At 39.1% G+C, this 26,082-nt stretch overlaps 2 protein-coding genes across 8 annotated transcripts in view; one reads left to right on the top strand and one right to left on the bottom strand.

Annotated features, from left to right (window-relative positions):
• Positions 1-26,082, top strand: part of LOC136878953 (dnaJ homolog subfamily B member 12) — a 100,559-nt gene that overhangs the window by 72,529 nt on the left and 1,948 nt on the right. For 2 of the 7 annotated variants that reach the window (XR_010860872.2, XR_010860869.2), the window contains one exon: positions 21,594-21,648. The exons of 1 other annotated variant lie outside the window; for it this stretch is intronic. The gene's annotated coding sequence lies outside the window, so the exon portion shown is untranslated. Of the gene's footprint in view, positions 1-7,791; positions 15,000-15,900; positions 16,030-21,590; positions 21,649-26,082 lie in introns of those variants that run through there. 4 more of the 7 variants (XR_011018633.1, XM_068228885.1, XR_010860873.2 and 1 more) reach the window with 3 other exon arrangements.
• Positions 15,897-26,082, bottom strand: part of LOC136879361 (ectonucleotide pyrophosphatase/phosphodiesterase family member 5) — a 78,472-nt gene continuing 68,286 nt past the window's right edge. Inside the window, exon 5 of the mRNA XM_067153177.2 lies at positions 15,897-16,192. Within this exon, the coding sequence (XP_067009278.2) occupies positions 15,897-16,192 (296 nt within the window). The remainder of the gene's footprint in view (positions 16,193-26,082) is intronic.

The raw sequence follows: 26,082 nt of genomic DNA, 5'->3' as shown, positions 1-26,082 counted from the left end.
AACACAGGTACAAAAACAAATTCTCCTCTTCAGCTTGTTAGTAAAATCACATATATCAAAGACTTTATTTATAATGAACTACGTGCCAACAGTTTGCAGACAAAATGAAAATACAACAGTGTTAAAAATTCAAATATGAGAATCTTTCATTTTATGTCCCAAATCTATGAAATATCTGTATATAATGTATTAAAATACAGCTGGTTGACTGTGATCCATTGTATTTAAATGTGGCATCATTATGGTCTTTCATAGTCCCGCAGTTTGGTGTTGAGACCGTCTATCATTACAGTATCTTAATGGAAAGTAAATCTGTTAACATGTAGATCAAGTCTGTCAGGTTAAAATGGACTTTTTCATTTGTGTAAGATGCAGAGGTCTTGCGGATGTGTGGGTACTAGGAGTTCAAACAGCAGTCTCAACACGAAACTGTGGGATTATGAAAGACCATAACAATGCCACATTTAAATACAGTGGATCAACAGTCAACCAGATGAATTTTAATACATTATTTATATAGATATTTCATAGATTTGGGACATAAACGGAGATTCTCATATTTGAATTTTTAACATTGTTGTATTGTCATTTTGTCTGCAAACTCGTGGCACATAGTTCATTTTAAATAAGGTCTTCGATGCATGTGATGTTACTAACAAGCTGAAGAAGAGAATTTGTTTTCTCAAACCGTGTACCTGTGTTTGTATATAAGTGTGTATATAAGTAAATGATAGTTTAAATAATACATTCTGAATTGTATTGACTAGGCAGAACCTGGACACAACTGTTATAGTTACGTCAATATGGACCCTTAATGGCAATCGTGGTCAAGTTAATAGATATCGGGAGTCAAATACAAAACCCACATTTCGTCCTCTGTAACAATGTGGTCCAAACTTTGATATCCTTCCTCACTGTATTGGGACAAAAAGGTCAAAGCACAAGCCATTCTCCTGGTTTTGTGTTCCTCGGTACCCATTGCACGCACTGTTTTCTGAACTGCAAGATGCCAAACGATTTTGTATAGCACTGACCTTGAAACTTGTGGAAATTGCAATGACAAAGTGGAAATCATGGAATCTGCCCGATCACGGTTCATCATGGACATTGTCCCGCCCATACTTGAACAATCTCACTCATTGCATTCGGACTGTACACCTCACATATCTGGCGATGAATGTCTGCAGCTGACACATTCCTTGATGTAAAAAAAAAAAAAAAAGAAAATCAAATTCATATCTTATTTCATGCACTGTGGGACGCTCAGTTATCTGAAACATTTCAACTGCCCACATCAAACCATTTGCAATTATGTTACGACTGCAACTGGTGTCGACTCGTGCCCAAGGCAGGGAGACAGCGTGCGCATTTTGACGGGCGCACCAACTTTACAAACCTACAGTTGATCGGACCTTGCACGGGGGCATTCCCTACTCGTCACCACCGGTTTTGCTCAAATTTATAGAACATGCAGGGCTTGGCTAGAAATGAAAGTACCCAAAGTGGGAACCCCAGATGGCCAAGCGTATAGAAAATAAAAATAAAAATGTTCACGTGGCTCTCGCAATGTATAATCCACTTATGTTCGTACGTACGCCGAGCAGTAGTTGGCGAAGCGGTAAGAGCTTGGACTAGTAATTCAATGGTCGTGGGTTCGACTCCCCGCACGGAGAATTTTTTCTCAATTTTATATTATTCATATATTTTAATTTTTGTATTTATTTATTTATATGCAAAAGGCATATAGGACATCATTTTTTTAATGAACGCACAATTGTAGAAAATTTGGAGTTGCGAACTTTCCCAACGTGTTCAAACAGAAATTTTTCTTTTTTCTCCTTTATTGGCTATCTCCCCTCCTTGGGGAATGTGCCATAAACGTGAAAAGTCATTTCACTGTAGGATTCGTTCCCACCAGACAAGTGAAGGTTGCTCCTCGTGGCTGTACACAAACAATAGATTCTTGGCGTGGGTAGAAAAAAGTCTGACAATGAAATCCCAATTTTTTTGCTTTTCAATGCCTTTTGTGTATAAATAAATAAAATTAATTATTCACCTCTTTGCTTAATTGGAAAAAGAATAATATAAAAATTGACAGAAAAAATCAGTTTCCACACGCGGAGTCGAACCCACGGCCATCGAATTACCAGTCCGAGCTCTTACCGCTACGCCAACAACTGCTCGTCGTGTGTATTGACGTAAGTGGCTTATAAGGTGCGAAAGCCGCGAGAACATTTCTATTTTCATTTTCTATATGCTTGGCCATCTGGGGTTCCCATTTCGGGTACTTTCATTTCTAGCCAAGCCCTGCATGATCTATAAATTTGAGCGAAATCAGTGGCGACGAGTAGGGAATGTCCCCTTGTTAGTTGAAAAATAACCCTCATACAACATTTATTAAATAGGCATTTTTATGTTGACTCTTCAGTATATACTGGTACATTAAAATATATGTAGTTGTAGTTAGTGATTATTTACGCATCTTTCCTCAAACCAAATGTTAAAAAGTATTTGACACTATTTTAAAAAATCAAAATGAAATGAATGGTAAAACAATAACTGAAGTGTTAAAGTTTTTGTTCAAAATTACAAGCATTCTCACTCTGTTGGGATCAAGCCTACTTCTTTTTGTGTTACGTATGAGTCCTGCTGTGTTAGTCTCTCAGGAAATACTGTTGCTGGTGGTATATATAAATATTTCATAGCTAGTTTTTGCAGCTTTGGAAACTTGTGACTTACCACTCTGCCCACAGATGTGTGACAAAATTTGTGACATGGCGGATCACCTTAATTTTAATATAAATAAAAAATATCTCATTGTTTCTCCGTAAACATTATCCCATGGGCGCCAGCCTTCAAGCTTATGGCTTGAAAATGATAATTGATAATAATAATACGTAATGAGACTCTAAAAACTTCCAGGGGTGGGGTGACGGAATACTAACCATTAAGTACACTAACTTGGAAGTTAAGGATCATTAATAAGAATTTCCTAAAACACAAATTAAAACAAATATTTATTAGGATGAAAAACGTGACGTAATGGCGTATTAACGGAATCTGAACTTACGGAAGCAAAAGAATGAATGAAATAAACTCTAAGAAGATGAATTGTTACGCGTAGACGTGCAGTAATTTATGCCATTAGCTCACCATTTCCAGACTGTTATCTGGATACAATCTATGTAGCAGCTGATGATTGATGGATCTCTCATACAGGCAGCGTCATCTCTTGTTGTGGATTCCAGTCCTACCTCTGCTTTGTGCATAGTACACTAGCTGTACTACGACTTTCCTGCCTTTAACACTTCCTACTGTCCTCCTTACATAAAGTCGTAATGAATTCTAATTTTAATAGCAAAACCACCATGGGTTACAGTCATGGAGAGAATACACTTGTATTCTTCTGTATTACGGAACAGTAGCGTAACTAAATTCATAACAAAATCTCTCCTGCCCTATACCAGTCAAAATCGGTTTCCTGTTGACTTTAACTCTTGTCATTGAGATAACAGGTCCCAGTGAGAGTAACTTTTGAGTAGTACACTACTCAGATGCGAAGCGAACTAAGTTAAGATCTTCTCCGATGTCAAGACATACAGCCCTCCTCCTATGATAGATTAGAATAGTCCTAAGTAGTTATAAGTGTGTCCTCTCCAGCTCTTGTCGTCAAAGTATATAGATTCCAAAGTCTCCCTCCATCAACCATATCACATGGTCCAGTAAGATTTTATGTATAACCCTTCTCCTATCCATTGCTGTGAATCCATCATGTTGCTTCGTTACGTCCATTCACATAGGCTGAACTTTCCTGCAAAATTAAAGCGTCAGGTAGCAAACTTCGAAAAGTAGGCATTAACATGGCTTTAACTGTCTCCTCAGAGTATGGAAGGGGTACGGTCTCTCGTAAGCTTTATGACGTACATTTCCTGGTAATGGGCTGAAATTAGCCTGCTGACTCCGGTCACATGACCTCGGCTATCGGAAAATTTACTGCAAGCTATTAATACGAATGATGTTTAAATACTTTACACAATAATTCGTTCGTTCAGAATACGTTATAGCCATGATACAAAGAAATGAAATGGATGATTAAAACCCTATATATATAATTTAAAAATTACCTACCAGTGTTCAAATATTTTTCAATTAATTACACGGTTTGATAATTTATTAAATGCAGTGATGTCCCAAACATCACAAACTTTGTACTAGCTTTCCAACAGTTCTAAACACTTTAAAGGGGAGAGAACAGATCTTCTAAATGTAACGATTTCATTTTCAGAAGTGTTTACTGACAATGTGAATTTGTAGTGTAATTTTCTTCCATAATGCTGTTCCACTGTGCTCTTCATCATTCGTCTGCATATAACAATTATTTTACTATGATAGGTTCCAGACTGGAATTTATTACCAGTCAATGTCAAAGAGAGTGTTTCATTAGCTACATGTAAAATATCTTGATGAGACTTACCTGTTGAAAGCTACTGACGAATGTGTGCACTGTATAGCTGAGCATGTGAATGGTAGAGGATTGTGGGTGTTTTTTCTTGTATATGTATAATTATGTTGAAAAGAAAAGTAAAGGTCTAGGTGTTCTTAAAATACAAACTTCTTTTGAATTTAATTCTTCATTGTTTCAATTCGAACCACACCCAGGCGATTGGAGTGGGACATTGATGATGATGATGATGATGATTGTTTCAATTTGTATGCTTCATTTTTTAAATTCATGAAGTATTTTACTTCAGTTGAGTGCTTCTAAAATATTTCTAATTCCAGGCTCACTAGTTAACTTTAGCTGATTTCCTTTGTAGAGAAAAACTGTCCTTGTCTTTGCTACATTATTCCATATAACCTCTACTTTGATCGAATGAATCACTTTGGCTACCTCCAGTTATTTTGTCCTCAAGTGTTGGAATTATTCTGTATTCTTTCACTTTTTGCATCCCAGTTTAAAGATGTTATCTACTGGCTTGATCATGTTACTACTATTCTTCTGATTATAGTAATAAAATAAGAGGTATGGCTTAATATTATTGATTTGAGGCCTTGGGAACAAACTGCTACAAATAAAAAAAGGAATTAATTCTTCATTCCAATATAATATTAAACAAATTCATAATTAGAAACTTTTCCATGAATTTACAGTCTGTTTCCTGGTTAGCTGTACTTAACCACAGTGAGAATTTTATTTTGTTTAAACTGGCCTGAAATCAATTCAATTCATTATCACAGAAACCATCAACTTTCAAACCATTTCTTATAAATGACCAATTATTTGCATGATATAATGCAGTTAAAACCTTCCCTTCACTATCCCATGATCTGATGTTGGGACCCTCAAATTTGTTAATTCATGTCAGAAATTAGATTACCTTATGTTTAAGCAATATCATTGAAATTTTAAGAGTTGAAGCTTGTATGATCTGTTGAACTACTGTTACATTTATCATCTGGACTGGACCTGTGTGGTTTTATGCACCTAATGTACAGTGCACTGATTTTTCAAATACATCGCAGTATTCTTTATCAAGGTAATTGATGTATTCTTATTTGATCTGAGGTATTTTATAATCTCTTTTCTCAGGCAGCTAAAATTATCTATAGTATTGGTCCCAAAGCATCCCAGTACCTAAGATAAAGAATACTGAAATGTCAACAGTACTGTGTCGCATGGCTAGCCAAAAAAGAGGTAAAAACAATTCTCTCAAATAAAAATCAGAAAGTTAATTCAGCCATTGGAACTATTCAGTAAAATTTTGCTTTCATCAGTAGTCAGCAGCATAATCGGAATGTCAAAATTGGTAGGTAGGCTGAAGTTCTACAACTTGGCAGCACAGGTTGACTCAACTGTTCCCCTTTGCAATCATGGCCTATAATATGCTCATTGCTTGGTGGCAATGGAGATGGCTGCTTGCTTGAAGTAAGTATGCAAAGTATTGTTTCATTTTGCTTTAACGTTAATTTTTATGTGTTGAATATTATCACCGCTACATTTACTTGACTGTGTGCGTTATGTTAAAATAGGTAGTTTTCATAAATATGGAATATGTTTGATCGGGCGAGTTGGCCGTGCGGTTAGGAGCGCGCATCTGTGAGCTTGCATCCGGGAGATAGTGGGTTCGAACCCCACTGTCGGCAGCCCTGAAGATGGTTTTCCATGGTTTTCCATTTTCACAACGGGCAAATGCTGGGGCTGTACCTTAATTAAGACCATGGCCGCTTCCTTCCCATCCCTAGGCCTTTCCTATCCCGTCATCGCCATAAGACCTATCTATGTTGGTGCGACATAAAAGCAAATAGCGAATATGTTCGCATGTAAATTCATATTATTTAATATAACTAACTTATATCAAATGGAAAATTATCACAGAAACCATCAACTTTCAAACCATTTCTTATAAACGATACTGTACGGTACTGCTAGATCAATACCATGTCTCTTCAGTCATTACGTATTTCAAGACTCAACAAAATTCTTAACTGATAGTTTCATTGTCCTTACGCATTTGACAAATATGGCTCCTTGGTCATAATCGGAGTGGATCTAAATAATAAATTCAATTGTAAATGAATAAATAATTCATAACATTTAAAGGAAGGAAGTGCACCATTACGACAACCAAAGGGCAGGCAGGTCTGACAGGATGAAGTTTTGGGATCGGAAGAAGCTGGAAAGCTGACTATTTAACCCATTCACTGCCAAACCTATATATACATTACTGAGCGCCATGTCTCGTCCGCCAAACCCATATATAAACGTTTTGGTGCAGTGTTTACTTCTCCAATCTCTACAAATGAACGCTATATATTGTCATGCTTTGAGATTCCGTAGAAATGCTCAAAGAAGTTCTGTACGGCAGATATACCACTCCATATCGTGTGTATTGAAAGCGATCTGGTATTATTTCAGCTTCGTTGTAGTGGAACATCTTTCCCGCTAATGTGTAACCATCATGGCGTCTTGAAGTATACATTCATCTCTTGTTGATGAAGAAATTGAATGTTTCGTGATAAATAGTGATTCTGAAGTGCTATATTTTGATAGTGAAGGTGAAAAATATCTACGTGGCGATATGGAACTACGAGAAAGTGCGAGACAAAGTAGAACTGATGAATCTCGTGTGGAATTGTCACCCCTTCCTCAGATATACTTTTTTACCCAAATATAAATTATTTTGATAATACCAGTTCTTGGATCAACAATTTTATACTGTTATATATTTCAGTAATAGTATCAACGAGCGGAGTAGCCGCGCGTATTAACATGCTACGGCTATGGATCCAAGCTCTGCACTCGGTTCGAACCCCACAGTCAGCTGTCCTGAGAATGGTTTTTTTTTTTGTTTCCCTTTTGCACTCCCAAGCAAATTATTCACAAGCCACAGCCAGTTCCTTCCACTTCCCTACCCAGTTTCATTCACCATAATTCATTTCATGTTCATTATCTTCTCAATTGAGGTTTGCGTCAGGAAGGGCATCCACCCATAAAAATATGGTGTAAAATACCATCTCACTTCATCCCCAACCCTGTGTTGGGTTGCGGGGCTAAGGGGATGACATGCATTTCATTAATAGTATCAGTAAAAATATATCTGTAAAAGTGCTTCTTCCTTAAAAATATCCGGCCCAGAGGGCTTGCCTGGTCATCAAAACTCGGCAGTGAAAAGGTTAATACTATTAGACTTTAATGTATATTACTGATTAAAGTGCTCCAATGGGGCATAACATAAAAAAAAAAAAAACCTAATAAACATTAGGTTAACAGTAATTTGGCTTTTCTTCTAGGAAGCTCACGCTCAATGAAGTTCTTGTCCTGGTTGATGAGGAAGCTTTAGATGTCAACCAGGTTTACATCAAGCCACGAGATGCTACAGTCGTGTCCGACAAAGACTCTGCTGACAAGAACAAAGGGGTTCTCATTGATAATATCAGTGTGCAGTGTCTGCTACTACAAGCAGTAGTCATCATTGGAAGCCAATCTCCTGAAAAATTAGACTATGAGATCAGAAGTTTTTGTTCGTTGTGTGATGAAGACTCGGTTGTTTCAGCTGGTGATGACCATCTAGACCAACCTACGTCAGATTGCTGTGACGCTGTGTAGAATGTGGTGGGCCAGTCTTCAAATGCCACTTAAACACATTATTTGTAAGAAGAGACATATTGAAGCAAAAGTGATTTTCAGAGTCAGACTTCCTAAGCACAAGTACTTCCTTCCCACAAGCAGATTACTTGCTGCTGAGGGAAATGTATACAGCAGGCAATTTGACATGTTTATTGATAACATAGTTTTGTTTTGGTCAAAGTACTAGAAACTACACTCTTTTCCTCAACATACTAGATCCCTAAGTAACACCTGAAGAGATAAATTTTCATCGAGATACTTTTCCTCAGCAGGTACACTATAGTACCAGGGAAAAGAAGGTACTGGGAGAATGCAGAAATACATAATGAACTGATCTTCAGTACAATGTTTGGAGAATGTTTTGAACAGCTTGTGAGGTTTACTCACTGTGCAGATGCTGGGGATAAAATGTGGAATATGCGCGCTCTCATTCAGAAGATGCAGGAAAAATGTCAGGAACATTTTCAGGGATGAACAGTGCCTCGATTTCGATGAGAGTACGATAGCATCCTTTGGTAGGCATAGTTGCAAACATTTCACAAGTGGAAAACTGAAATGTTCAGATATAAAATGCGGTGTCTGAATTCATCTGATGGCTGATGAATCTTGACGTACACTAGGAACAAAGCCTAGGAAAACAGTTTTGATATGAAACAGACTTTGTGAAGGTAGCGCCTCCATTACTATAATGATGGATGATTTACCTTCAAAACTTAAGTTTTTAACATTTTGCTTTTATTTGAACAACATATTTATGAGTTTTGGTCTCCTAACCCATTTGAAAACCTGTGATTATGAGGTAACAGGAACCATCCAAGAGAATAGGGTGCCAAAAGACTGTCCTCTCAGTTTCACAAAACGAAGACATCTTACAGGGACTTATGAAGTTCAGAGGAGCGAAGATAAGGGAGTAATTGTAGTCTGCTGGATGGACAATGCTATCATGTTGTCTCCAATCAACAATATTCCTCTTGAGCAAAAAGATCAATATGCCATGCCCCAGAGAGCTGTGACACTGTGCAGAGTGTGGTGGGCCAGTGTTCAAATGCCACTTCAACACGTTACTTACAAGAAGAGACGTGTGAAGCGAAAGTGGTTTTTCAGAGTCAGACTTCCTAAGCACAAGTACTTTCTTTCCACAGAATACAATCGATACATGGGAGGAACTGATTGTATGGATGGGAATGTCTCGCTGTTCTGCATTGCCATACGCAGAAAGAAGTGATAATGGCGCATTTTCACCTAGGTTCTGCATATAGGCATGCATAAGACATGGATATTGCACCGAAAGTGTGGCGGAGACCTGATAAAATTATCCTCCAAAAGCACCAAGGTACGTTCCATCTTGTAGCAGAATTTCAAAGCTGAGGTAAAATATAATGCACATAGAATTAGCCACAAATATGATTCTTATTTTGTCACAGGAAGTATATTCGAACAATATTTTGATTTATTCCTTAAATTGTATCAGATGGCATCTGCTATGACAGACTAGACCATATTGTTGCACCAACAAAGCAAAGACGCTGCTGTGCAGGAAAGCAGTTTACATCACATGCACACAGAGTGCGTAAAATGGAATGTTCAGATCTGTGTTGATTGTTTTGTTGATTTTAATGTTAATAGCTAGGAATGTGCTGCCTAGAAAGCCAGAGCTAATGCCATTGCAGTGTTCAAAATTATGAAGAAAAGAGAGAATACTGGCCCTGGAGTGATGTATTTCTTTATTGTAAATAAAATACATTGCATTTCTAATAAAATGTATACTAAACATACCTGTATTCAGAATTCAGTATTATTGTTTATCAATAACATGCTCCTTATAATCAAGCAAGTCAACTACTATGACTTTCCAAATTTACAAACCTCTGCTCCTGGATTGACCTAGTGGTACTGTATGATACCAGCATAAAAATAGTACTTCTGGTTGTGCTGTAGTGATGCAGTACATGCATGTAGTAGTTGGCCTAGAGGGTTCATTGTAAGATAAATTCAGCCAAATCACACAAATTTTGAATCTGGTTTAATTTATGTTGCCAAGTGAAACTGACAAGGAAACCCTTCCAACTGTAAGTCTTTGACTGAAAGTTGGTACAATGACTTCAGTAGGAATGCTTTATTCAGCCATACCAAAATTAATGCCCAGTCATATATTTAGCACCGCATAGACAGGAGTGAGCGGCAGGAAGCAGGTAGAGGTGGGAATTGTGTGACACATGAACTGTCCGGCTGCTCACTTCTGTCTATGCGATGCTTAAATGAGCAAACTTTGATGCTCCAAAGCAGGTGCTAAGTATACGATTGGGCATCTAATTTCGATATGGCTGAATAAAACATTCCTACTGAAGTCGTACCAAATCTGTCAGATCAGAGACTTGCAGATGGAAGGGTTTCTTTGTGAGTGCACCACCAGAGATCTTGAACATGCCAACAACACACTTTTGACTGCCTTTTAAAGATAGACTACCTTAGCTGGGATCAAATCTACAAACTTAAATTGTAAAGTCATACAAGCCTAAACTTAAAATTTAAACATTCAAACGGGTTATGTTTGAGTCGCTGTCACATATTTTGACGTAGAATATGTACCACGTGATAGATATTGTTGAAATACAATATCTAGTTGCAATGGGATTGAAATTTGATTGTTGCCATTTCTTAATTTGAAACAAATTTAGATGTTTTCAAGACAGAGGTAATCACTATCCACATCCATGAGTTCCAGATCATTTTCCTTGATTGGGACGGTAGATGTGCTCCCATGGCATGGAACTCTCTTCACAATGCTCGGGCGCGTTAACTTTCTCGACACACTCTTGATAAGCCTGTTGACTCTTGGCATTGGTGATTTTGGACTGTTGGGAATTCTGACAAGCCACTCCATCCTCTTGCGTTTCCAATAATTTTGAAGCTATTTAATGTCCACATGTCACAACATTTTATGTAAAAGACTTTTTTCACACTTCTTCCCACCTCAATTTTCTCAAATGTTTATTTGACTTGTTTGTCTTGTGTACTTGTAGAACATGCTGGGACATATCAAATGACAACACCTCACACTATGCGGTATCCCATCTGAGTCCACAGCTACACTACCTGATAACTGCGCAGCATGGCGATTTTTGTACCTCAAGACAGTGGCAGTATTATATCACTCAGTCATCCCTAAGTTAGACTCTTGTTGCTGGGTGCATAGGTAATTCCTCTTTATGTGATGGTGAACACCCTCATCGCCTGTGTTGTGTTGTGTAAAAATTATTTCGAGTTTAAAACCTAATATACACCGGCTCAAGCATCGTTCCGAAACTATAGGGTCCATTGACAGAACGCCACCTAGGCTTTGAAATAATGATCGTGGAACACCTGGTGTAAGTGTATAGATTGGTATGTGTGAAACAGCTTGGTATTCAATATTCGGATAACAGACTCCCAGCTGATGTTTGTCTCCTATGCAATGGCCCCTGTGCTAGTGTGAGGGTTATGCCGAATAGCACGTACAAAACTTCTTCATTGTGAGTAGACATCACAGGATGATCTCGAACAAAGCGTGTCCTTTCCAGGTATGCAGGAGCCCATGCACATCTTTCAACACTCTCCAATGCCATATCTGCTGGTTGTTGTCATCTATCCAGATAGCGTTTTTGATACAGGCGTTGTGCCTGGTATGCATTTCGTCTAGCTTCTCCATAAATGAGTAACATATAGTGATGGGCAGTCTGAGATTAGGTCTCGAGATTTCTCAGGATTTCTCAAGACTAGCGCAGGCATTATTTCTCGTGAGAAAATTCAAGAAATCTTGAGAGCCTTGTCCCCGCATTGTGCGGCGAGCAGCGTGTCGTAGGTCTACAGGTAGTCGGAGCTGAATATTGTTTGTGCCGAGTATGTGAATATCCAACCACGGGCCTACTCAATTTCGTAAATACGCGTCAACAAGCGACTAGGGCGTTCATTTCTACCCAGGTCTATTTTGACACAGTATAACATAAATATAAAGGATACGCATTCTGGCATTGTATGCACTGGTACGTACGCGAATGAGTGGTTTCAGAACCTGACGGCTACTGTAGATACACGTACCTGCATACTAGAGGCGTGCATTATTCAAACTCGAGACGAGGCAAGGTGCGCCTTGCTACATATGCAATCACCATTACGCATGAGTGGAACGTGTAATCTAAAATGCTTCAGTTTGCTCCAGTTCTTTCGACAGGTAGGTGTACATCGTTATCAGACTCCACATTCAACAACATATGACCACTGCTTGTGTTTACCAATATTTTGATGACGAAGGATATAATTCCTTACAATGTTATAGAGTATTCGCGTCATACGTAGGTACTTCGATATATGGCGGTGCAATGTGAAATTGTGTCTAGTTGTATGCGAAAACTTGAAGACGATGTCCGAAATGCAACGTAAGTCGTGGATGTCGGTTATTTTGAGGAGATGTCGCGTAGCACAGCCCGCTGTGTTGCTTATTCAAAAGAAGTAAAATTCGTCTGCAGAAATACTTCTGGGATGATCCGGCACTTCAAAACTTTTTCATATGGGAACGTTATTTCACGCAATGACTGCCAATGGTATGCTATCAAGTTTACAGTCATAGTTACTGGTACGTCGCACAACTTGCACTATAGGAGGATCGGTCTCGAAATTCTCGTGAGAGTCTCGAGACCTGCGACGTCAGTCTTGAGAGTCTCGAGCGAGAGCGTTGCCCATCACTAGTAACATATTCACATCGCGAGGCAGTGAATAAGCTTTGTGTTGTGTCGTGATGACTTATGTCGAAGGAAGGAAGAAAGTTCACACAGCTACATATCTACACACCATTGCATGTTATCATCCCAAGGGGGCACCCTTTGCCCTACCTGTGTCCTATGAAGCTTGAAACGTGCGATGTAGCTACCTAAAATGTTGGTGCATGTGTCCTAGCCATAGACAATCACCTCCATACCCTATGCCACGATACTAATGGTGAATAGGTGGATTTGATTTTTATGATTTCTTTATAAGATATTTTGTCAGATTACAGTTGTAAATCAGTATGGAACAGATCATGAAGTTTATCACGTGTCATCCCAGACAATTGATGGAAAAAAATAACGCGGTAGATTCGAACCTCCATATCATAGAGGACTGTCCACTATCACATCTCCGACTGCGTCCTTGCCAAGTGAGTTATTGTGAGGCTTGACATGTAGCAGGCAGTTCCCAGCTTATACAATACCTGTTCCTGTTCTGTGTGTATGCACCTCCTGTTGTAAGGTATATATTCTTCATGTGCTCATTTTACAGGTTCATTTAGGATACCCATAATGAATGAATAGTGGTGCTCATGATTCCTGCTGCCTTCCAGCCTGTAACCACACATCTCTTTATATTACCCTTGTTTAGGGAGAGGGACCGATGTATTTCAAAACTGTAGTAAATACAGCAGGGTTGCATTAAGCTAGATCGCAAGAGGCGGCTGGACCATCAAGGAACAAGGATTGAAATACATGGTCATAATTTGTTTTATTTCACACCTGACCAAATTTGCTCTAACCGATGTAAACGTTCTTTAACCAGTTAAGTATGCAATCTGTATGACACAAATGTTATACACAGGTTGGTCAGAAACAGCGTGTACTGAGTATATGTGTGTTAGAGGGTTGATCTTGCTGATAAATAATTTGAAAATAATTAATTTGATATCTTGCGTCATTGTTATTTTATTAGCTTCTGAAGTTAGCCAATCAGTTGGCTTCATAGGCAAATTCAAATGGGTTTCACGAGGCGATGTTAATAAATCTGCACGTGACCTAAGACCGGCCTGAGATCCATGCCGATAAGTCAGCAATAAACACAAACACACTGTGCATTTCAGCGGTTGTTACCGTAGCACACTTGCTATGGTGCAGTCCTGTCAATTCAGAGGTCTGTCTTTCAGTCCATCCCCAGCCAAAGTTTTTTTCTGCCATTGGTGCTCTCAAGCCATCTTAGGTCACATTCAAATTTATCAACACTGCCCCACAAAGACCGTTTGAATTCACATATAAAGCGATCTGATTGGCCAAGTTCAGCAGCTGATAAAATGACAACAGCGTGAGATATCAAATTATTTTTTTCAAATTGCTTATCGGTAAGACCAATCCTCTAACTCTCATATACCCGGTTCACGTTGTTTCCGATCACCCTGTATGTTGCCCACAGAATACAGTGTTTCATACTGGTTGGTGATTTGAGTTTTCTCAGCTGATTAGAACAGGACTTTATCATACTATGGTTCATCCAGTAGCACTGTAATGGGTTGATTGTTCACCAGTCACCAAAATTGCTGAGCATCCTCTACACATCATATAGGTGTGCGTTTTGCACTGGTCTTTTTGAGTTTCTCTTCATCCTATAACCGGCAGAGGATGAAAGTCATTCCCTGTGGGAGACACACTTGAGGTTGTACGGCAGTGTCTTGAGAGCAGCAACGAGTACCATCGCTTACAAAGCCTAAAGTTTCACCATCCAGGGCAAGTGCCCAGCCTAGACAATAGTGGCAAGACACACTAGTCACACACATGGAAATTGAGCTGAACCTAGTATTTCATACGTTCATATAAAATGGCGCTGGTCAGTCTGAAGAAAGACCCCTATACCTCTGGAAAAGCATTAAGCCCAAGTAGAAGAAGATTGCATAGCTGGCAGAATGGAGTATACCTTAGTGGAATAATAAGAAATTACACGTTTACTTTAAATGTCTGTGCCCACTGCTAATTTGAATTATTTATTTATGACTTTTAATGCCGGGGTTGTCCGAGTAAATGTTCAGTTCACATGATGCAGGTCTTTCTCTTTGACATTCATGGGGAACCTGTGCGCCTAGGTGTGAGATGATGAGGTAGGGAGAGGATAAATCTCTGTGTCGGCACATAGTCTTCCCCAGTCAAATAACACCAAGGGATTTGCTCAGTGCTTAACCTCTCCATCCAATGGACATCACTATTGACAGCATCATATGCACTCACTCCTGATGAACACTTTAGAGAGGTTTAAGACTGAATCCAAGCTTTTGGCATGCACTTTAGTGGTTAGAAATAATTTTGACTACTACAAACACCAATACCCCTCGTACACTGTTGGCCAACATTCTGATGGTGAAAGGTTTTTTCCATCAATGGGACTCGGACTGGACTAATTGCAGTGACAGACCATGTCGACTTAATGCTTTAATGACCATTGACACCAGGCAGGCATCTCACCTGCTCTGAAATGCTCTATCACGGGTGATCAGAAAGCAGGCTCTAATTGTAGTCTTGTTCAAAAGGCTCATTCAAGCATATCCTTTAAATATATTACTTTTCCCAACCTCTCCTTTTTCACTGAAATGTAATTCATCCTCTCTGTGCTTTTGGATAATGTGTCATTTCCCAGTAAAATGTGTGAGAGATCTCAGAACAGAAGGATGTGGCTGTTATTGTGTTCAATCCTCTGTGCATGTTCCTCTCTTGTTTTCTGTCTTAAGTTGTACACATTAGTTTGATTTGTTGATATATTAAAGTCTGATCCACAGCCAAAATGACTTGTTTTGTTCTTAAGCTTGACTAGTTGTGTGATTTTCAACATCATTGTAATGATAGCAAATACAGAATAATCAATTGTTAAACCTGGTTAACAAAGCTTGTTTTTTTTGTTTTTGTCACTTCGTTAAAATAGCTTTAAAGGAATGTTAATATTTTGTAAACCTCTTTATGATTTTGTGGCAAACGTAACTTCGGAGTCCCTAACTTCTCTCTTTTCAGATACTGAAGTACTGATAAAGAGGAATAATCTGAAGAATAAGCAGCCAGACATTCACTAATATCAGCTGGCTGCCATCAAACGTTGTCATTGAAATAACATTGTTGAGAGATCCATTTACATTTGCCAGGGAAATATCTACTAATTTTGAAACAAGTGGATGTATATCAACTGAGCCAAACGGTGGAATATCATAATTCTTCTTAATGTCTGGTCCCCAAGCCATGAAGAATGCCTGCATATTCTTCTCCATAGGATCATAGCCATGAACACCAAATGTCATGTTAACAGAACCTGTAACAAAACAGCTGAATGATTAATTATAGTTCAGTGAGTCGTAAAAGTTAGTTTCAGAATAATAATATGGAAATAAACTTTTCAATAAAAGTTGAGCATATTTGCAATTTACCCACTAATTGCATGTTATAAATCTCATTCCATATTGATGGCATCCTCCTTTTCAATACAAAAGAGTCCGTCTGTGTTAGACGGGACAATGTTAGACATTCAGTGACTGCAAGATCACGTTGCCTGTTTCTTCAAGCCGACATACTTGTACGATTCAGTGTTAATGTTACTCAATGTATAGGGATGTGTATAAATCTGTAATATGTACTGTTTTTAATAAACTAGGGATGGTGGGAGTATGTTCAAGCGAGTGTGGAGCGGATATTTGATTTGGTGACTTCTGCGCCGGAAACACATACTAAGCAATTCTCATTACATATGTACCAGACATACATCATAACAAATACAACATCCTTTAAAATAATGTATCGATATTCCACGGTTGTAGAACTACTTTGTTTAGCTAATGGCCCGCATAATTCTCTTTGAGGGTAAAAAATTAAATAACTGTTTGATTTGATTTTTATTGTTTTTCTTTTTTCTTTGCTATTTGCTTTACGTTGCACCGACACAGATAGGTCTTATGGCGACAATGGGATAGGGAAGGCCTAGGAGTGGGAAGGAAGCGGCCATGGCCGTAATTAAGGTACAGGCGCAGCATTTGCCTGGTGTGGAAATGGGAAACCACTGAAAACCAACTTCAGGGCTGCCGACAGTGGGATTTGAACCCCCTATCTCCCGGATGCAAGCTCACAGCTGCGCGACTCTAACCGTCTGGCCAACTCGCCCGGTTTTCTTTCTTTTTCTTTTCTTTTTCTTTTCCCCCCCGAAGACCATCTAAACTGAGTTTTGTTCTGTCATTCCTTTCTGTAAATAAGCAGTTGTGTTCATATGAATTAAAGTATAAGGTCAAAGCAAATATTCTGTGTGTTACATGGCAGATCAATCTCAAATGTGGTCATTTAAAATAACCCGAATGCCATGCTTCTAGCAAGAAGTTCTAACACTTAACATTTTGTTGTAATTTGCAAACTTTCTCAAGAGAGTGCAGCACTATTCACTTTCTCGCGAGATTTTGGCTATTTGTCTCGAGATTTCAATCAAGAGAAATTCCCGTCCCAACTCGAAAGACTCTCGAGACTGACGTCTCAGATTTCCAGACTCTTCTGAGAATCTCGAGACCAATTCTCCTGTAAGACATCCCAGTAACTATGACCGTAAGCTTGATAGTATATCATCAGCAGTTGTTGCTTGAAATAACGTTCTCATATGGAAATGTGTGTGCCAATAAATTTTGTCAAAAGAATGGAAAAGTACTGCATTTAATACCATTAATGAAAGTGAAAATTCAATGTCAGTATCTTAAATGGTTCGGGAAATATTTGAGGTGAACACCTTAGCTGAATAACATTGTCTAACTTAACTGTACATAGGATGTACACCTACCTGGATACCTCACAATTGTTGTTTACAGGGTACTTTCTTGTGATGCAGACCATGCTGGAGGTGTTCTCTGTGACTTCGCCTTCAGTTATATGTGCTATTAAGTGCTGGATCATCCCAGAAGTATTTCTGCTGATGTATTTTACTTTTTTTTAACAAACAATACAGCGGACTATGCTTTGTGACATTCTTCAAAATAATCCCATGTCCACAACTGAAGTTGCGTTTCGGACATTGTCTTAAAGTTGTCGTGTACAATTAGACACAATTACACATTATACTGAAGTATACCTAATTATGACACGAATACTCTATACCACTGCAAGGGATTAGTTCTTCTGTCACCATAATGTTGGTAAAGAAAAGCACAGGTCAAATGGGTATTGAATGTGGGGTCTGATGAATCATGAGTGATAACAATGTACACCTACAGTAGCCATCAGTTTCTGTATTTGCCTACTCATTCATGTACTTACCACTGCATTCAATGCCAGAATGCATATCTTTTATAATTATGTTGTACCTACTATGTCAGTAACAGACCTCAGTAGAAATGAACGGCCAAGTCGTTTATTGACACACATTTATGGAATGGAGAAGGTCCGTGATTGGCTACTGGTATGCTCTGGACAAACAACGTTCAGCTCCATATACCTATAGGGCAATGACACGCTGCTCGTCGCTAAATGTGGGGACATCACTTCTAGCACATTCCTATCCCATCGTCGCCATAAGACTTATCTGTATTAGTGCAATGTAAAGCAGATGGTGAAGGAGAAAAAAAGAGATATCTCTGTGCACATATGGAGGGCAAGATAACGCTTGCCCATATTGTGCAGCTGCTGCAAATATGTTAAGGGATCTCTGGATATGACAATCAAATTTTATTAATTTTTAACCTGTTATCACTGTTGTTTACTATGTTTTTAACTACATTCTCAGATTAACCCATTAGTGCACATAACACCCGAAAAATCGGACATTGTAAAAAATAAAATTGTGTGGTATTTATGCATGGTTTTAAGCCCGTGGTACTTTCTTGTGCTTCAGAAAGGCTGTAGCTAACAAGGACCAAGATAGTACAGATTTCTGTGCAACAGTCAAGATTTTTATTTATGAATTACCAAATATTTCCAGTAATTGTAAACTTTGGTATGGACCATATTGTTTACACTCCTATGAATCGACCGACACACAAAGATGTCAATTATGTCTTATTATTGACGTGAAAGAGGCTTGTAAATATAGCTGTCTTGAAAATCGGATGCTATGCACAGGGGGTCCTACTGTCTCAGACATTTGTATTCCCTTACTAGTTTGATAGTGAGTGAAATATCAGAAGTTTTGGAGGAAGAACCGACGTTTGGAGAGGAGCAGCGCATCAAACCTCCTGATGACGGGTGTGAAACGGTTGATGATAATGACAGATGAGTATGAGCGTAATTTAAATTAGCTGGGTAGAAACCTACTTCTGAGTAAATATGAAGCACAAATTGCTTCAACAAAATATGAAAAAGTGAAGGCTAGGTCCAGTGGTAGTCAAAATGTTACTGAAAGTTTACAGATAGAACTGAAAAGCCAGAAAACCATGCAAAATGAAGCTGTCATACAAAAATAAAGAGAGTCATACATAACATTGGGACAGTACCCATGTTTCCGATATCCCTAATAGAAAATTCAAAAGCATTAGTGGGTCAAATTGTAACACAAAAGAAGCAACCCCATAGTGGACAAGATCACAATCTACATCTCAATTAGTAACCGACTGTTTTCCTGTCTCCTCCTCCTCTCTCTTCCCACCCCACAAAGATGATGCACAAAATTGTGAAATTCCGCTGGACTTCTATCTCTACCAGTGGTTATAGGATACCTTTCCACCTTTCCAAGTATATACAGCAATGTAGAAATGAAAGGGTGAAAGAATTTGGACTTGGAGGAAATGTAGTCCTACCTCTCATTAATGCAGGTCGAACTGAATCAAACAGGGGGCATACAATATTCTTTGATAGCTACTTTCTATTCCTGAAATTGGTAAGACATCTGGCTTAAAATGGAATAAGTGCAACAGGGACATTTCAAGAAAACCAGACAGAGAAGTACCCCCTTCAAAAAATGCGGACAGGAAAAAGAATTGGATCATACGAGTGCAGGAGTTTTGGTGGTGCGTTGCCGGTGCACTGGAATGACAACTGTGTTGTCAATGCTGGTAAATGAAATGGCTTTTAATGCCGAGAGTGTCCGAAGACAAGTTCGGCTCGCCAGGTCCAGGTCTTTCTATTCGACACCCATAGGTGACCTGCGCGTTGTGATGAGGATGAAATGACGATGGAGACAGCACATACACCCAGCCCCCGTGCCATTGGAATTAACCAATTAAGGTTAAAATCCCCGACCCGGCCGGGAATCGAACCCGGGACCCTCTGAACTGAAGGCCAGTACGCTGACCGTTCAGCCAACGAGTCGGACGTCAATGCTGGTAAGAACTACAAACAGATGGAGATAAGCAGTGCATCAAGGTGGTCCAGCGTAAAAAATATCTGTACCACAATGAAAGCTGTTCAAGTCCTATAGTGGCATCCGAAGAGTGGATCTGCTTGACCAGTTTGGACTTCACCTGAAATGTTTCTGTGGATATCATAATCAGTAAATACATAACGGTAAATAGAGTTTACAGTATTGTGATAAGTCTTCATTGGAAACTGAAGATCTACTTTACAGTGTAAATTGGATAAGGTAATCAAACTCTAACACTAACTAAAAACCAAACCCCATGGGGCAACAGCTCTTAAGGGCCAAGGCCTACCAAGCGACCGCTGCCCTGCCCAAAGGCCTGCAGATTATGAGGTGTCGTGTGGTCAGCAAGACTAATCCTCTTGGCCGTTATTCTTGGCTTTCTAGACTAGGCCCGCTTTCTCACCGTCAGATAGCTCCTCAATTGTAATCATGTAGGCTGAGTGGACCTCGAACCAGCCCTCAGATTCAGGTAAAAATCCCTGACCTGTCCGGGAATTGAACTTGGGGCCTACGGGTAAGAGGCAGGCACACTGCCCCTACACCACGGGGCCGGCCTAAGCTTGCAACATTATTGTATAATACAATGCTGAGTAACTAGTGTTGTTGTACTGACCTGTACTGACCCGATATATCAGACAGCCTGTGTAAATAAAACTATCACATGTATGAACTTTCTGATTGTTGGAACGTGTTTCTGCAATTATTAAGAGTAGAAATGTGTAAATAAACTGAAATAAATCACAACAAATTAAATTTATGCACTAATGTGACAATGAATCATTCTTTGTCGAATGGCACCAACAACTTTGAGGTTCAGCACTGTTCTTGGCAGGCATCATGTTTGGCCACCATATACTATAGGTTCACAATCAAGGAAATATGATGGCTGCGTTGTTTGAACTCTACATTCCCTGACCCACAGTAGGTGGTTTTGCAGAGACTGTAGGAGATGGGTTTACTCTACAGAAGGATAGCGCTTGTCCATATCGTGCAGCTGGTGCGAATATGTTTAGGCATCTATGGATATGACAGTCAAATTTTATTGATTTTAACCTGTTATCACTGTTGTTTATTGTTGTTGTTGCTATTTGATTTACGTCGCACTGACATTGATAGGTCTTATGGCGATGATGGGACAGGGAAGGCCGTGGCCTTAATTAAGGTAGAGCCCCAGCATTTGCCTGATGTGAAAATGGGAAACCACGGAAAACCATCTTCAGGGCTGCCAACAGTGGGGTTCGAACCCACTATTTCCTGGATGCGAGCTCATAGCTGCACGCTCCTAACCGCATGGCCAACTCGCCCGGTACTGTTGTTTATTAACTACATTCTTAGATTAAGTGATGTTCAATGATTTATGTATGTTATTTTATCTTATGTTCTCAAGCAGCTGAGGATGATCGATTGTAGATTGAAACTGGTCCTGCAGATGGTGTATTTTTAATGTGAGTACATTGTACTTGTAACAAGTAGTATTGATTAGGTGGAATTATCCCTGTTATATAATTGTGAGATTCATGGACATGAAAATAATAAACTATAATAAGGATAGTTAAAAGCGAGTAGTGAAGCACGAGAATGACAAGTTTGAGCAACAGGCAAACGTTAACTTCTGCCACATATTAAGCAAATCTGTTAGAGGAAGGTTTCAGGTAATGAAGCAAGTGTACGCTGACGATGCCTTGTGACACATTGCTATGTTTAATTTGCACCGACACTTTGTACAAGGGGGAGAGAGTTTGGAGGATGGCCACAAACAAGTCAAACTGAATGCACCATCATTGCTTCATGCCAACCTCTCACATAGGGTAGATGAACTCACAGCAACAGTACAGATTAGCCAAGATATGTGCCGCACAATGCTGTCTGAGCTCGTTTCATCTCCACCTCTACTACCCAGCTTATTTTTTCAGAGAACGAGCCTGCTGCTAGAACTACAGACAGAGACTCGAGCCAGACTCATCACTGCTCACTTGAAATATTTGAGCAGGATACCTAAACTCAGTAACAGGCTTGCTATACCAGACTATTCAGTTGTTCATTCATTTAGTGGGTGATACTGCAAGTTGTTTTCATGTTTCTATCTCAAGCATGTGCGTTATGAGTGTTATATGCAGTGTCTGTACAAGAAAGATATGTGGAAAACAAGTGCATGTGGTAACAGTGTATCAGTGAGCGAGTCGCTTGAATTTTCGAGTTTCTGAGCTGCTCGATCTGTCCAGACTAATTGCTGCTTGTTGTGGTCAGAGAGCTTGAAAGTTTGGTAGACTAATTTGCTGGTGAAGTTGAGTTTGAGTTTGTAGAGCAAGTGTTTGGAAAACCACAGTGTTCGAGCAGAAAACTCTGAAGAAGTCTAGACCGAGCAGGTCCTATTTCTCGTAAATGAGTTTGAGCAAGTCTGCATGTTGATTTTCACACATCTATTAACCAGCACAGTATGTCACGTGTCCCGATGTAAGACCAACATGATTGCATAATAGAATATAAAACAAGGTGTTTTCTATATGATCCCCAACTGAAGTGACAGTTGGCCACCTGGAAATTTCCCACATCACCACGACCTGGAATTAATCTTTTAAAGTTAAAAACTTCATCTCACAAGGAACAACTATAAACAAGAACATCTACAAGAAGATCATACACAATTCAGTTTGTTGAATGCGTACTGAGCTGTGGCGTAGGAAGAACTGGCTGTTGTTACACGACACCTCAGCACTTTAGCTCTATGCTTATCCAGGAGGATCTGGCAAGGCAACAGGTCACTATTTTACCACAACCCCCATACTCACCTGATCTCACACCAAGCAATTTGTTTCCCTTTCCTGCTTTGAAACAGAATAATGTGGGCATAGATTTCATTCCACTGAGGAGATCATCGCTACCACAAGAGTAACCCGAGTCATACAGGATCTTCCTGCCAGTATCTTTTAGCAGTGTTTCAAACTGCTGTACCAACATTCACAGTCATGCGTAGCAGCCAATGATGGACAATGTGGAACTGTTTAAGTGTTTGTCATGTTGCATGGCTTCCTACACTCTAAGCACTCGTCCACAAACTTACTGACTGTGGTAGAGAAAGTAAAATAAAGAAATATGAAAATTAAATAGATAAATTCTGTAACTTGATGAGTTTTTTATTTGATATAGATTTGTTTATAATAAGGATATTTTACCAGCTGATGAGATCACGTTGGCAGTAAATTAAGTTAAATAAACAATAAGATGACTTATATTTGTTTGAAATCATTTGTATAATTGTTCCAGAAGTTTGCAAGAATGGACAAATCACCATTATAATTTTCAGTCATCTTCCAGTTATTCATATATAAAAAAATACTTACAAAATAATTTTAATGTGAAACCATTATTTATATTTCTTAAGACCATTAGAAGTTAGAATCAAAAACCAATGCCATTGCATAACATCTGATCATGAAACAAAAGTCTGTATAGGTGTCTTATTGACGTGTTAACACTTTAACCCTTTGTCCTTGAATATTTTCATAGGCACAATGTCTCCCAACTTGTAATTATTTCAGTCACTTTTTGCCATACTGGGAGATGTATTATGAAATACTTACTTACATATTTACAACTACTTTGTACAGGTTCAAAATGGAAAAATATTGTACACAAAGGCATAAGAAAGACACAGATAGATTTTTTTCCCTACATTTTCATCGGAATTTCTGGAGGGTGTGATACTTTTCGAAGCACAGTCCTGGGTGAAGTCCTGGTTGCTTCTCAGAGGTTTTGCAGAATTGAACCGTTTCTCGCCTCCCCAACGCAACTTGCCTATTGCTGTAAACCTTGCGGTCCATCTCCTGTGACTTCCTTCCATGAACACCACATAGACTGCTACTGAAGTGGAGTGTTTCTCTGAATGTTAAGTTTCGCGTATTCGTTAGTTTCATTTGTAATGGAGGTTAGTAACTGGTCCATAAAAAGTAATTGCCAGTACTGTAATTCTGTAAAAGACCTATTTCCATGGCTTAAAAATCCACTTACTGACCTAAATGGGAATTTAGGCAGGCCTACATCACCTGTAGTCCATGATCTCCTAGCGGTATTAGAATTTTGTACATGCCGGTGAGGTCCGAGCCGCGGCAATACATTATACCTCCCCAAACATTACACGCATTGTTGTCATTATTATTATCACTCTCTGAAACATCCCTTGCCTTGAAACATTCATCACTCTCATGGTCACTATCTGTAAATTCAATCATTGTCATCAATATTTCATCCTCCGTCAAGGTAAGTGCCGCCATTTTCCCGCAATCGCTTTCCTTTGAGCATGTACATCAGCAAGGAAGCAGAGTAATATTGTCTTCGCATTCTAAAAGAAGTTGTCTGAAATTCATTCTCACAGTGCCCAGAAGATAGCAGCACTCATTGAATAATAAATAGAAGTCATAATGTACTCCACAGAGTAGTTATGTGACGCAAAACCACGTGTCGACCAGAGCTCGACACATGAGTCAAGACCAGCGTGGTCTTGCATGAGTGTTAGCGCTGAACGGCAGCTGTCAACCTGCTATCGACACGCGAGTGGAAAGAGTTTAAAATCCTGCCTGTAGGCAGCTGGTCCAGTGAAACAAAAGAGGGATAATTTCAATGGTATATAGTGAAATTACAATGATTAGAGACGCAACGATAATCCCCTTTGTAACGATAAAAGATTCTGGTCCGGAATCAATCCCTTTAATTGAATGTAAAATACCACAACTGTCTTTTCAGACCCTGATGATGTGCTTTCTTCCTGATACTACGATAATCCAAGCACAAAAATAATTAGGAATGTCTGTTACTGCCATACGAAGACTGAACTTTCATAATGTGCAAGCATAACAAGCAAAAGTGTTTACATCTGTTTATATACCTGAGGGGTGGGTTTGTTTGAGCAACAATGCAAACTTGGCAGCTATGGAATTCCAGGAAGATTTAGATAGTATACATAACAGAAGGATTAAACAGTAGTACTGTAACTATTGGACATCCTTGGTTAAATGGTCAGTTTTGAGGCCTTTGGTTCAGAGGGTTCGATTTCGGCCGTGTCAGGGATTTTGATCATGTCTTTTTAATTTTTCTGGCTTGGAGACTGGCTGTTTGTGTTTGTCCCAACACACTCCTCTTCATACTCATGCCACCACACTACCAATCACCACCACAGAAGAACATAATAGTGATTACATTCCTCTACATAGTGTGTCAGAAAGGGCATCAGGGGCATAAACAGGGCCAAATCAACACGTGTGACCCGACAAGTGTGGGAAACGTAGTAGTAGCAGCAGCAGCAGCAGCAGCAGCAGCAGCAGCAGTAGTAGTAGTAGTAGTAGTAGTAGTAGTAGTAGTAGTAGTAGTTGTTATTGTTGTTGCTGCTTAAAACTGAAATAGCCCCTTTGTCATTTCGTTTTGATGCACTGTCATACAGGACTATCATAACAGTAGCAGTGAACCTTGATGCAGTTAGGTCTTTGTGTGTTTCTCTGTTTGTGAAGAGGAATGTGAGTGCTGCATACTGTGAATAACGATTGTGTGAAAAAGACAAGTGGGTCAATATGAATGTACTCTGCTGATCATAGGTAAGATATCGTCATTTTGTTTTATTTTGTGTGTGTTTGTTTTGTCATAAACTTCATATTAGTGGGAATTGAGTGATATGATGCAGGAGGTAGTTAATGTAATTCAAATTTCAGATGTTATTGTGTTCTCCATTTGACATGAGAACCCGTTATTCTTAATCACTCTTTATAACTCTCTCTACAATAGTTTCTTCCTTTTTTCTCTGTATGCATGGTATCATTGTACCACGATTACACTGTACATCATTTTAAAGTGAATTAGTGTCACATTTGTATGCTGCAGAAAGTGTTTGT

Source organism: Anabrus simplex, chromosome 8, assembly GCF_040414725.1.
Source record: "Anabrus simplex isolate iqAnaSimp1 chromosome 8, ASM4041472v1, whole genome shotgun sequence".
Lineage (NCBI taxonomy): Eukaryota > Metazoa > Arthropoda > Insecta > Orthoptera > Tettigoniidae > Anabrus > Anabrus simplex.
Note: the sequence above shows the minus strand (reverse complement) of the source record. Positions and strands in the feature narration are given on the sequence as shown.